The sequence below is a fragment of the Cyprinodon tularosa genome, unplaced genomic scaffold, assembly GCF_016077235.1.
Source record: "Cyprinodon tularosa strain WSP-4 unplaced genomic scaffold, ASM1607723v1 ctg149, whole genome shotgun sequence".
Classification (NCBI taxonomy): Eukaryota; Metazoa; Chordata; class Actinopteri; order Cyprinodontiformes; family Cyprinodontidae; genus Cyprinodon; species Cyprinodon tularosa.
Window position 1 is genome coordinate 228,972 of NW_024038320.1, and position 14,549 is coordinate 243,520.

Consider the following 14,549-nt stretch of genomic DNA (forward strand, 5'->3'; position numbering starts at 1 on the left):
TGATTGTTCCTTATGTTCCTAACAGAGCACTTCGCTCTCAATCTGCAGGTTTACTAGTGGTTCCTAGAATTTCTAAAAGTAGAATGGGAGGCAGATCTTTTAGTTATCAGGCTCCTCTCCTGTGGAACCAACTACCAGTTTTAGTCCGTGAGGCAGACACCCTGTCTACTTTTAAGGCTAGGCTTAAAACTTTCATTTTTGATAAAGCTTATAGTTAGGGTGGCTCAGGTTATCCTGAGCTATCTCTATAGTTATGCTGCTATAGGCTTAGACTTTTGGAGGACATAGGGACCCCCATTTCATCATTCTGCTTCATTCTCTCTCTGTTCTCCTATTCTGCAGAATCTGTTAGTTCAATCTCTAACCTTCTGCTCTCTCTGCTTTTCCTCAGAGTAGCTTTGCCTCGTCTGTTCCTGTTTGGCTGTGACGTCATCCTGGAAAAAAACATCAGCTGTGCTGCTTCTATCAACACCCTTGTTAATAGATGTTGGAGATCGGCCTGTTTTCCAGTGTGGTCCTGTTTCTCTGACCGTGACTGAGTGGATGTGCTCTCTTCGTCCTCTGGCATGGGAGCTGCCTTGGAGCTCGTCTGCCTGGCTGTGTGTTTCCTGGACGGGGCCGCCTTTTACAGCTGCTTTTTGTATCTCTGCTTCTGTCTCCTTGAACCCCAGTCGGCCTCGGCAGATGGCCGCTCACACTGAGCCTGGTTCTGCTGGAGGTTTCTTCCTGTTAAAAGGGAGTTTTTCCTCTCCACTGTCGCTACAAGCATGCTTAGTGTGGGGGATTGTATTTGAGTCAATGAGTCAATGCAATCAACTGGTTTTCCTTAGATAGAAAACTTTGTATCAATTTGACTGTATGATCTGGTTGAACTGTAAAGTGCCTTGAGATGACATGTGTTGTGAATTTGGCGCTATATAAATAAACTGAATTGAATTGAATTGAATAGTTCTGAGACTGAGGAAGAATATATGATTAAAACTGACTTACAGCTAAATGTAGTTGTCTATATTCAAGTGAGACGCATCTGGCGAAGCTCGGAGGACCCCAGAAAGCAACTCCGTTATTATCCAGCATACATCGACGACTAGCAGATCCTGAAAAAAAAGAAAAAAAGATTTGGAAAAAAAAAAAAAAGCTAAACACGATAAAGGTGCAATATATGTACAGTTCTTTTGTGGGCGTTATGTAATGTCTATAGCCAGCAAAATGCTATCATTTAGAACATGTTTTGTCTAACATCCCTTTTATTCAGCCAACTTTGTTTTAGATATAAATTGAAAGAGTCATCTCTTAAAAGGTAATGGAAAAATAATCAGGAAAAAGCAAGAAAAAAAGCAAATATATATATATTTATATATATATATATATATTATTATATATATATATATATATATATTTATATATATGTATGTATATGCGTTGGATTTATGTTGTATTAAAGTTTGCTTTGAAATCTTTTAATAACCATTTTAACAGCAATTGGAAAAAAATATTGGCATCACAACTCCAAGGTTTGAGGTCTTCAATGGCTTTATCCTGATTTTTAGCTCCATCCACTGATTTAGGACAGCACTCCTGTACGGCCTCTCTACAATTTTAAAATCACTGCCATTTAAAAAAAAAAATGTTGGTTATTTTATGCTTAACTGTATGTCTGGTGAAGAAGATGACCTCAAAAGAAGGTTCATATTGTGTCTGATAATACATCTCAGTATTGGTTTGACCCAATGTATTGCATGTTGAGTCCTGATGGCAATCATCCATTTTCCGTCACGCTTATCCAAAGCGGGGTCACATGGGGTGCTGGTGCCTATCTCCAGCTGTTTACAGGCGAGAGGCAGGGTACACCCTGGACAGGTCGCAAGTCCATAACAGCTGATGGCAACCATTCGATTTTTATTTTAGAATAAACTGTCACAATCTCATAGAACTATGTTGAGTTTTGTCTGTTTGGTTTTATTTCACTCATTCCCATGTCTCTCTGTTAATGTTCAGATATTTTTCCTTCATTCCCTTAAAATGCTGTAATAGTCTATTTAAGATCTTTTTTTCATCCTCCATCATTCTTTATACTCCCAAACAGCTGCAACCTATTTAGTTAATTTGACTCACCTGTTCATTGTTCTCTTTATCACCTTTCTCTCTCATTCATAATCATGTGGGAGTCTTGCGTTTCTGTCACGCTCCCATGCGTGTTTCATGTTTCGTACAACGGCCTAAATTCCTTTACTACATTTGTTGCTTGTATATATTTGATTTTGGACCCATTATTTTATTAAACCTTCACTTTCCCCAACAGTTTGCTTAACTTCTGTCTGTATTCGGGTCCCTTAGCAATACACTAGCAGAAAGAGAGTTAATTCTAAGCATCTCAGCATACCTCCCTTGGGCTTTGTTAGATTAACAGGGTCAGAGCATCACTTTGTTGCATATTAACTAGGGGTGTTAGGTAGCATAGCTTAATCTTTTTTCAATCTTAAAGCACATGGTTTTAGATACAGTGAAAAATTTAGTCCCCAAGTTTATTTATCTTTCAGACTTAAATTGTCTTTCTGCTATAAATGCTTATATATAATATGTTTTTATATGGTACAACTTTACCAGAAGGTGCCATCAAAGTGAATAGCACACAATCAGCTGCTACACACAGTTATTTCTTGAATGATGTGTCACTGACCGATAACATTTGTTGGACACTTGTTGTAGACAGTCTCTCCTGCTGAGGCTCTCTTCCATGACATTGAAAGGAGGTTCTCATCTTTGCATATCTCATGAGGAGCTGTGGAGGAGAAAGGGAGCATTGAATGAAAAATGTAGCACAGTCTAGCTAGCAAATAGAGTCACACATACTCAGTAGATGAAAAAGGAGACAGAAAAGCCAAAAAACAAGATTCAAATCTGAGGGCTCCTGCAGTGGCTCACAATTTTATTCCCTTTCGCAGTGCTCTCTGTCAGTGACATTGACTCAATGCAGTATCTCATTCCCTCTTCATCTTATCCCCTCTTTTTATTCATCTATTTCTGCCCTTCTTCCCTCCCGCCCTTTCATAGCCGTGATGAAAAAACAGAAGCGAACACTCTGAAGAGAGTCCAAGGGGGGGATGAATGCTGGCAGAGGCAGATGAAGGGAGATGAAGAGGGACAGAGAGCAAAGAGCAAAGACACACAGAGGGAAAATAGGATATTATGTTCTCCTGCAATTCCACTAGATGAGATCTTATTGTTTTACAGAAGAACCCGGAGTGAATCCTAAAACAAAAGGAGGTGTCACAGTGGAACTTTAACGTTTGTAGCCTCCCTTTAAGCTCAAAAGCAATCACATGCACATGTGGCACTCAAAAAATAGACTGGCATATTCAGGCGGCATAAGTCAGGGAACAGTGACAAATACCAATTGAAGTTTCGAGTAAAATGTCCTCAAGCAAAGAGAAGATACTAAAAAACACAGCAGGATAAAGTATACAGGAAAAGGAAGTGTATAAAAAGCATTGTTTAAGAGATGAAGAGTACATTGGCAGGATAAAAAGAAAGCATCACAAGCCAAAGACATTTAAAACTCAGTACAGAGGCAAAATAAAAAGTAGAATGTAGGGAAAAGGGAAGCCAGACAGAAAAGATGAAGAGAGAAATGAAGCTGCAATTTCAGTAAAGGTCACTGAAAGAAAAGTGAACCAATGGAGAAAACAAAATTTTCCCTGACAAATACTTTGCTTTAGATTTAAAGAAATATACTTTTAAATCTGAAATTTAAAGTAAAATATGCAAAAAAAAAAAGTTATATATATTAGAGTGTTAATACTGAGAAAAACTACAATGTTTGATTTATCATTCTTAAGGAAGCTATGGTTTAACTTTATCTAAGGGCCCTGTCACACCTTGACAATTTAGCCAGAGTATGCCTGATGTCCCAGAATCTTAACTTTCTATGTATTTTTCAATTTTGAGTCCAGAATTAATGTCCAACGACAGCCTAACTTATGCATAACTCATGGCAGCGTAATGCCCATGAAATGATGCACAAACATCATTTCATGGGCATTACGAAGCATCAGTTAAAGCTGCTCCCCTCAGGCGCATTGTTGCACCCCTCAGGAGAGGTGGTGCCCGGTCTTCATAAAAAGATTTCTCTGATCGCGGTATTAACCTAGCTGCTGTTTACCATGCGCCGGAAAAAAAAAAAAGAATAAGGAAAACAAGAAAAAGACAGAAAGGAAGAGGGTTTGCAGTCAAAGCAGATTCAGGGTCATGTCTGCCAGGAAGTTTGTTGGTCGTGGCCGTGGGCGTGAAAGAAGGTAAGATCCATCCCACTCACCCTATGACGGGGATGAAGTCTGGAGGAGAACTGACAGTTTCCTCCAGTGAAATCCCTTTTATACCGAAAAGTTGCCAATATGCCATTACACAGTATCTGTAAGTTAGAAGCACGTCAAATACGTTGATATATGTTGGAGATAAGTTCTTGATAAGCATGCTCAAAATCTTTCAATGTACTTGCCATATGTCGACGTGTGCCAACATGTTTCAGCGTGCTCTAAACTTATACAAAATATAACCATAACTTATCCAATGTATGGCAGCGTTTTTGCCAAATTTTTCGTACGTCAGGCATACGCAGGTCTACATTGTCAAGGTGTGACAGTATGGAAGAACAGTCCCATTGGAATCTGCTTTTTTTTGTACACCATATTTTAAACACTGAATAAAAATTCAGTGAAAGGTATTCAATGTATGAAAATATTCAGTCTTTAAAATTCGGTGTACAAAAAAAAAAAAAAATCAGATTCTAATGAGTCTGTTTTTCTTCCATGTGACAGGGGCTTAAGCCCTCCAACACCCAGGACAGACATTAGAATCACTTACCAGGGCACTTCTTCTCATTGCAGGACCTAACCTCCTCTCCTGAACCTTCACAGGGAGAGCCTTTCACCCCGCTGCCCTCACACATCCTGTAGCGTTGCTGCCACCCTGAGTCACACGTCTTGCTACAGAGACTCCAATGATTCCAGCTGCCCCAGTTACCTCCACCTAGTGTACAGAGATATCACCAGAAGTGAAGATAGGGAACATATATATATATATATTTTTTTGTTGTAAAAAGGAGTACCCAAATTAGCCCCTAACCCAAAAACACAATTTTAAGCTGCATGTGGAAAGGAAAAAGCATGCTTTGAATAAATGCAAAAGACATATTGCTGTCCAAAGGCACATAAAGCACCAAAACCAACTGCTTTTTTCCTGCCTTACCACTGCACGAAGGGTTGGTGCATTCCTTGCTCTCCTGATGGGGCCCCTTACACTCAGCCCAGCCATGCACTGACGGACTGCAGCGCCTCTGCCTCAGTTGGGTCCCAGTGTTGCAGGTTACACTACATTTTGACCAGGCGCCCCACTCCAACCACTGGCCTTCCACTGCACAGCAGGGAGAGAGACGGAGGTGGGTGCAGAGAAACAGAGCAGATGGTGATAAGAAGGAATGGAAATTGAGGTAAAATGACATAGATTTAAAAAAGAGGACAGCAAATGTGGAGGCAGAGTGGAAGGGAAATAGAGAGAGAGGACAGAAGTAAAAGTGAGCAAGTTACAGATAATTCATTTCATGAATTGAGAATAAATACATTTAAAGGCTCTTGGTACTTCCACACTAAGAATAGGAACAACAGCTGCAACAAACTCCTCTTCTTAGGACGTTTTAAATATTTTAGCCTGTTTTAGAAGATGGGGCTAGATAAATCGCTTCTTACATTGTTTGATAGAGTTCACAGAAAGTACAGCCAGTTCTTGTTTTCTTTAAATTGTTCTATAAAAGGCACCAAACTTCAACTACTGTATCCTGGTTTTGTAAAGAACAACAGTGAGATAGACTGGTAGTACTGTATTAAGCTTGCATTGTTATTTAAGTTATAAGAAATTAAGTTGAATCCAAGTAAAAAGTTTCAAAAAGATGTAAAAAGTTTTTTGGTCTTTTTTGTACCTTTACAAAAGCTTTACAAAAACACTGCAAACAAAAACAGTTATAAATTAAAATGACGATGATATGGTTTTGTAAACTTCTGATTCACATGGATAAATACCAACATATCCAAAAGAGAATTGTGGACCTTCACAACTCTGATCCTTGCTTGATTATCATGTACAGATTCTCAGTGATGCCAGGTTCTTCTGTTCAGATGAATATTTGCAGTAAGGTACCTGCCCCGACCTGTCCAGGGTGTACCCCGCCTCTCGCCCATTGACTGCTGGAGATAGGCACCAGCACCCCTCGCGACCCCACTTGGGACAAGCGTGTCAGATAGTGGATGGATGGTATCTGCCCATTGCCCGCTGGTAGGATATTATTAGACAGTCAAACTGATCCAGAACTGACTTTAATTAGGATTAAAAAAGGAATTCATTAAGAACTAAATATTTGCAAAATTTTAGATAAAACAAAAACAAAAACTTTTTTGAAAAACACAAATAAAATAAGAAATAATTTTAAACAAGTGCCAAAAGCTGTTGTTTTCTGATATCAAAAAGTCCCCAATTAGAAAGAATAAAAAAGACTTTCCATGATGAGGGATAAAAAAAAATAAAAAATACAAACTTAAACAGGAAATGTTGTTGTCTTGTTAAGTTAGACACTTGCAAGAAAAATCAACTCAGAAATGTACAATATTTTACATTCACTGTGACCTAAACCTTTAGATGTATGTTTAGGCAAGACTGTATCTCTGTAAATCTGCTCAGATTACAAAGATATTAGCCTGTCAAGTATCACTAATTTACGCTGTGTACATGGCAAATGAGATAAATAAGAATGTGATGCAAAAACACATAAAAAATGAAAAAGAAAGAAAAGCTCTTACTGCATCCAGATGTTGAAATCTTAATTTATAACAGCTCTTTCGGGAAGTAATAAAGAGCATCAAGAAAACATTGCTCTGTTGCAGCTGCAATCTTGACAGTAATGATTACAGAAAAATGTTCATTATGGGCCACATCCTATGCTGTGTTTGGTCCAGTTTCTTATAAGTACCACTTTTTTTGCAAAATGAACTTCAATAGATGTCTGTGCCTGTTGTCTTAACAGCCAGCTTGCCTAACCAGCTGTTGAATAACCATGTGGTTTGGAATTGCCACACCTGGAGAGAATTATGTTTTTCTATTATGCTTTTACCCATACAACTGAAAAGGCGAATTGGCTGTTATTTCATTTAAAATGGCCATCTCCAAAAAATATGACCTGATGAAAGATCAAGCAAGACATGTGAGTTAAAGATATGACTATAATCTTTGCAAAAAAAAGTTATGCCACTTTAAACATTCTGTTTACCTTGAAAAAATATTAGAACCTGTAAAAACTGATAACATCCTGACTTCATTAACATAGTTTACCTGTAAAGCTAAGTACATTTTATTAATTAATGATTTACAAACATGAAAACAGAGGAAAACATTGACTTGCAACAGTGGACTCCCTAAGGCAAACCACAGAAGCCCCTGCATTAATTTTTTTCCATGTATTATACACTATATTGCCAAAAGTATTTGCACACCCATCCAAATTATTGGAATCAGGTGTTCCAATCACTTCCATGGCCACAGGTGTATAAATTCAAGCACCTAGGCATGCAGACTGTTTTTACAAACATTTGTGAAAGAATGGGTCGCTCTCAGGAGCTCAGTGAATTCCAGCGTGGAACTGTGATAGGATGCCACCTGTGCAACAAATCCAGTCGTGAAATTTCCTCGCTCCTAAATATTCCACAGTCAACTGTCAGCTGTATTATAAGAAAATGGAAGTGTTTGGGAACGACAGCAACTCAGCCACGAAGAGGTAGGCCACGTAAACTGACGGAGCGGGGTCAGCGGATGCTGACGCGCATAGTGCAAAGAGGTCGCCAACTTTCTGCAGAGTCAATCACTACAGACCTCCAAACTTCATGTGGCCTTCAGATTAGCTCAAGAACAGTGCGCAGAGAGCTTCATGGAATGGGTTTCCATGGTCGAGCAGCTGCATCCAAGCCATACATCACCAAGTGCAATGCAAAGCGTCGGATGCGGTGGTGTAAAGCACGCCGCCACTGGACTCTAGAGCAGTGGAGACGCGTTCTCTGGAGTGACGAATCGCGCTTCTCCATCTGGCAATCTGATGGACGGGTCTGGGTTTGGCGGTTGCCAGGAGAACGGTACTTGTCTGACTGCATTGTGCCAAGTGTAAAGTTTGGTGGAGGGGGGATTATGGTGTGAGGTTGTTTTTCAGGAGCTGGGCTTGGCCCCTTAGTTCCAGTGAAAGGAACTCTGAATGCTTCAGCATACCAAGACATTTTGGACAATTCCATGCTCCCAACTTTGTGGGAACAGTTTGGAGCTGGCCCCTTCCTCTTCCAACATGACTGTGCACCAGTGCACAAAGCAAGGTCCATAAAGACATGGATGACAGAGTCTGGTGTGGATGAACTTGACTGGCCTGCACAGAGTCCTGACCTCAACCCGATAGAACACCTTTGGGATGAATTAGAGCGGAGACTGAGAGCCAGGCCTTCTCGTCCAACATCAGTGTGCGACCTCACAAATGCGCTTCTGGAAGAATGGTCAAAAATTCCCATAAACACACTCCTAAACCTTGTGGACAGCCTTCCCAGAAGAGTTGAAGCTGTTCTAGCTGCAAAGGGTGGACCGACGTCATATTGAACCCTATGGATTAGGAACGGGATGTCACTTAAGCTCATATGTGAGTCAAGGCAGGTGAGCAAATACTTTTGGCAATATAGTGTACATACTTCTGACAAATTTAATGCTAATACTGCAGGCATTTATGAAAAAGTCATTCAAGGTAAACAGATCTTTTGATACATTTTGTTTTGTACATTGTATTGGTTGAGTACTTTAAAAGGAGAAACAGAAGAACAAAAGAGAGAGGACACATGCAAACAATGTCTAATAATTTGTCAACGTTCAATTTTGACTTTCAATACCCTGATCATGTTGAATCACAAATGAAAAATTTGCAAGTTTCATTTAAAATATCACACTAGCATTAGAGGTCAGTGCATTTTAACTTTTGTATTTTAGTGAAGCCTTCTGTCTGTACTGCAGAAGAGACCACAAAAAATATAAGAAACTGAGGTTTACAGAACAAATGCAGTAATTTACAAAAATATATTTTTTTTTGTTTATGATGGCATTTTGAGAACATTAAGTTCAGGAGGCAGATAGAGCACACCTCTGTAAATATGTTATTTCTTTGAAAGGGGAAGGCATTACCAAACCCTGATGGTGATGATTGGCAATTATTGCTTTGTGAGACTTTTTGAAATAGCTTAGAGCAAGGGCAAACTGTATTGAATGAATTGTTTGCTATGGTCAGAGTGTGAATCTGACAGTGTTAAAGATTGGACATTTTTTTCAAAATGCATTTAAAGGAACATAAATCAAAAACCTCCATTTACAGACTGTTATTTCTTCCATTTGTGTGTTTGTAAAGCATGTCACTGCTTTGTACTCTGTTTCATCCCAGCATAGTTCTATTTGTGTTGGAAAACAATATATTTTCCTATGTTAACTTGTTGCACATGTAAGTTGTATATGACTTTTATTTTCTGTAAAAAGTATTGGACATAACCTGTGGAGAATAATCATTAAAAGCTAGATTTACATGTAAGAGGCAGGATGAGAAAATGAGACTCACTGGCTTTTTTAAAATTGAGCCAGAAATGTGATTCCTGATTGGGCATGGGCCATGGGATAAGAACAATTGAGAAAGTGTTCACCAAAGATGTGCAGAGAGAACTCAAGAGTGGCTACACTGTTATTAAGGACCACCATAAATGAAGTTGGTCAAACCAAATATAACTTCACAATTTATAAATCATTCACCATGCTTGAAAGAAATACAGAATAAAAAGAAAGGGGCCATGTCAGCCTTCCGAATTAAACACGAGCAATAAATTGTGTTGTATTTAAAAAGCCCTAAATCACTCCCACATATATCAAATTTGTCTCCTATTTTGCTCTATACAGACTCTCAAACTAAAAAGGAATTCATTTTTGTTTCATAAGAGTTTTTGGTTCTAACTCTGCCAAATAACAGGTTGCATACATCAGGTCTATTTCAAGAAACAACCCTGTAATCTTGCAAAGTGGGAATATCAAATATCCAACTAATAAACCCACTTTTTCAGTTATGCCTTTCAAAATCCTTAGTCATGTTGCCTGTGCGGATTTTCAGTCATCTGGGTCATGGTGACCACAAAACAGATTTAAATCAAAAGCAACTAGACTTTCCCTCAGTTTTCAATGAAACCCTCTCTCCGCTTATCCAGGAATCTTTTACCCATTTTCTACTGGTCAAAAAACTTAATGAAACCCGGTAAGAATATTTTTTAGTGGCAATGGGAACAGCTCGCCAACCGGCATCAAACCAATCGGCAAAATGGCCTTTAAGTGGCTCTGCTCTGTCGGCATAAAGTAGGAACACCAGACCAAGGTCCACCCACAAATTTGTGTGATACCCTTGCGTACAAGGTATTTAAGTCACAACATGGCTTCACCAAGCCAAAAAAATTCTGCTTGAATTCAGACAGATCCGGACGGGCAAAAGAGCAAATCAATAAAGCACACTGACTATGCCCTTGCTCCCTTCCATATTGCCCTCCATTGTTTATTTTCCTGATTTCTGTAGCCCCGATAACATCATTATTACTAACACAGTGTGATGGCATCACCAGACACGCAGCAGTAGGGAATAGAGGCTATATGCATCTTTCCAGCGGGAGTCAGACCCAGCTCTTTGGGAAAGGAACCAAATGTCGGTTGTTAGCTTATTTCAGTGGGAAAGCAGCTTAAGTCGATTCAGTGATCCAAATGTCATCTATCTGGATCATTTGGGTTTGTTCTGTTGTATGGGTGTTGTTTTTGGCGATTTGAATCATTATCTATAACCTCTTTTGAATGAAGCTTATGCTTAGAAGGGGAAACTGCAGGCATTCCTCTCTGTTCAGTGATGTTTAGTTCTCTTTTAGCTAAGACTGCTCCAGTTCCAGGTCTGCAAGTGGATTCACCATGTCAGTCAAACAGCTATAAATAGATTTAGTCTTTTACTTGAACTTCATAGTTAACATCAAATAGTGATGTACAGTTTTGGGCATATGAGCTCTAACAATCAAAGTTTCAATTTTGTGGTCAGCTATGCTGAAGGACTGTTCTGATATTCAGCATATCAAAGGACAACCGCCTTTACTCTCCCAAATGCAAGCTGTTGTGACATAAACACAAATAAATAAACTACCCTAAGGCAATGCAAGGAAGCGCACAGGCTTCCTACCAAACTTCACTTTACATCAACTGTTGAGAAAACTGTGTGGCAAAAATAAGCCGCAGGACCAACTTTAAATTAAGGCATTACCCACTGCTTTCCTATTTTGAAAAAGACTTTATCGCTTGTTTTTTTTAGCGCCATCGGTGACAGTTTTGTTTCATGAAAGTGACCTTATAAAACCTCTGCATTAAATAACATGAAAGAAAAAAAACACAAAAACTTTAGCCTGGAATGTTACGAGGAAAAATTTAAATAAGGCTACATCATAGATTCAGGCTGCAGCTGCACTCATGGAAGAGTGGAAAATGACAGGGTCTCCTTAGCATTAATCTTACCAAATAAGAAGCACTTACACTGTGATCATTTCTACGGCTTTAGGCGATTACAAAACCCAGCAAACACACTCACTCGGACTGAAATCAATTCAGGAAAAATAAAAGGCTATTAGTCAGAAAGAAGACATCGCTTTTCTTAAGCTGTGTGATGTTTTTAATATCTGTATATCCATTAAAAACTCTATTCCAACTCCGAATCCATTTGTCTGACAACACAGAATACCAAAGTAATTTAAATCCATGAAATGAATATTCTTTTGTGATGGTAATCTTTTTATAATTGCGTTATGTATAAAAAAATCTAATATGAACACATGAGAATAATCTGCAATAAAATAAAGGTCAAAAATAAGACAACCCTTTGGTCTTACATTTTGATATTAACACATATCTGGGATGTTACTGAGGGCATGCCTCAGAATTTTGCAATTAAGACTTAACTATGTCTTGACCGGTGAGTTATTTTCCACTCCAGGCATAGAAATACATTTCAGCTGGACAATCTAAGAAACTGGCAATACGGGCTGTGGCAAGAAAAGAATAAGAAAGAGCTAAAATAGTATTTGAGAAATAGAGCTAATGGGTATCTAAGAGAAGAGACTTATTATCCAAGGGGCCAGACATTTTAGCCAAGCCAGCAAGGAAGAGTACAAAAAGTAAGCTTTTTTGGAAGTGGGGTAATTTTCAAAATTAGGATTAAATCTCAGAAGAATTGATAATGATGAAACTGGTAAGTATAAGGAGGCGGGTAGATCGTAGGAAGATTGGCATTTTGCTGCATTCTTGGCTTACAAGCATAAAAACCTGGGCAAGAATCCTACATAATTTTAATTAAACTTTTTCAGTGTATCATTTTGATAAGCGATGATTAGCCTTAGACATGCAATAAGCTTAAACTAAAGCAGCATGTCTTTTTTATACTATGTGTCCTACTTTAGTAGTTGTGTAATCGAGTCAAATCAGATGGAAAGGAAAACCAGATTATTGTTGCATACTCTTGGGAAATAAAGAAAGATGTGTTTTTTTTGCTTATATAAAAGTTCATATGTGTGTCAGAAAGCCTCATTTATTGTTTGTCAGTTTGGGACCTTGGCAGGCAAAATCAGTTCAAACTATTACAGTCAAATTATATTATTTAGAATATTATTGAAACATTCGTCAAATTCAGTAACTTATTTCACTAGTGAAAGACATTATATACATTTGCCCATTATACAGCAATTCATGCTTTAAAGCCTGCATTCCGATTCAGAATCACAATGTTTCAGGAAACTGAACTATTAGAAGGAATTTGTCCCAAAGCCAGGGTACAACCTTGTTACTGATGCTGTTTCTTTCTACTTCTTCTGATTGCATCTATGTGGTGAAGGGAATAAGTACCTCCTGCAGTAACACACATACTTCCTTAGAAAAGGGCTTCATTCAAAAAGGAATTAGGGAAAAACACTTCAAGTTTACATACAGTATATGAGTATTGAGACTTTTTAAATAAAAGACCTAATAGTTATGAAAACAAAAATCCAGATTACATCTATTAGAGATCATGGCTATCCTATCTCAGTAAATTGGTACATTATTTCAATGAAATTGCGATATTCTGTGTGGAAGTGGATCTTGATTCAGTCACAGCCTGGGTTGTACAGAAGGTGAGTGAGTGAACCTTTGCTATCAAAGCTCAGTATGAATCAGTTCTCTGTGCGTCCAGCAGGTTTAGCCATAACCTTTCGCCAACCTTAGTTGTTAGCTTGGAGAAACACATGCTGTTATATTAGTAGCAGAAGCTGGGTTGAACTTAACTGAGAAAGTAGCAAATCACTCAAGGATAGTACACTTGCCCACAGATGTCCTCTTGATAACTTGGCAGATTTATTTAGATTTTTCCATGATCTCGCATACGAAAGAAGCATGCCTTCAAATACACCCAAAGGTGTGCATTTAACTCAAATGTGGTGAAATAACCTGGTAGAAGCTTGCAAGTTAAAACAACATAATGTGGTCTTTCCTATATCATCTAAAGACACATTTTCCGTAAGGAAAGTCTCACATTTAAAGAAGTGGGAAGGTAAAATAATCTACAAATTATTTTATCATTTTAAAATTGAGCAAACTGAAGTGATATTGAAAAATGTAATTATCTTTTCATACTTCAATTCAATATCTACTCTAATGGTTATGTTGACTTGCTAATTGGTGTTGTTAAGTAGTAATAAATAGAGTAGTAAAATCCCAATTTTATGTGAAAAAAAAGCCATATAAAATAAGAAACAATGGATAATGTCAAATAAGAAATCTGAAAGTATTTTTTTAAATAAAAAATTAACAATGCACAGGAAAATTTAGTCAAAAGGAGATCGGCGGAACAAAACAAGGTATAATTGCAAATGTTTGCAAATTTAAGATTTCGTGACCAGGTCATATGAAATGATTCATGAACAAAACTGGAGGAAAACAATATGAGTTATCAACAAGGAGAGAAAGAGGCTTGGTGAATTAGGTCAATGGGGATGGTACTAACCAGGACAAACGGCTATGTTGCAGGGTTTGGTATCAATCTCGGGCTGTCCACAAGGTTTGACCCCACCTCCATCCATGCATTTCCTGATGCGTGTTCTGAAGCCCCGCCCACAGGTCACAGAGCACAGACTCCATGAAGACCACTCCTCCCACTGCCCATGCACTGTGAACACCCATAAACATGACATACAAACATGGGGATGGGAATGAGGAATGAGGGAGGAAAGGAGGGACAAACGGATAGAGCATTCAAGGGCAGGTAAAGGGTTGGAGAGTTAGAGAAATAAGAGATTTTATGAGCATTCCTTAAATATATTGCATTGAAGTGGCTTTTTCACCTCCAGGCTATGCTTAAATTAAAAAGTAAAAGGCACAGCAAGTGTGAGGCTGTACTTCAG

The 14,549-nt window shown here is 38.4% G+C and overlaps 1 protein-coding gene across 6 annotated transcripts in view; it reads right to left on the bottom strand.

The window, feature by feature from the left end:
* adgrb2 (adhesion G protein-coupled receptor B2) overlaps positions 1-14,549 on the bottom strand; it is a 367,628-nt gene that overhangs the window by 175,279 nt on the left and 177,800 nt on the right. For 4 of the 6 annotated variants that reach the window (XM_038279176.1, XM_038279175.1, XM_038279172.1 and 1 more), the window contains exons 5-9: positions 14,153-14,314; positions 5,248-5,412; positions 4,864-5,028; positions 2,681-2,782; positions 991-1,097 (exon numbers count right to left, since the gene is read on the bottom strand). In XM_038279176.1, coding sequence (XP_038135104.1) covers positions 991-1,097; positions 2,681-2,782; positions 4,864-5,028; positions 5,248-5,412; positions 14,153-14,314 — 701 coding nt within the window. The remainder of the gene's footprint in view (positions 1-990; positions 1,098-2,680; positions 2,783-4,863; positions 5,029-5,247; positions 5,413-14,152; positions 14,315-14,549) is intronic. The other 2 variants (XM_038279177.1, XM_038279174.1) reach the window with 1 other exon arrangement.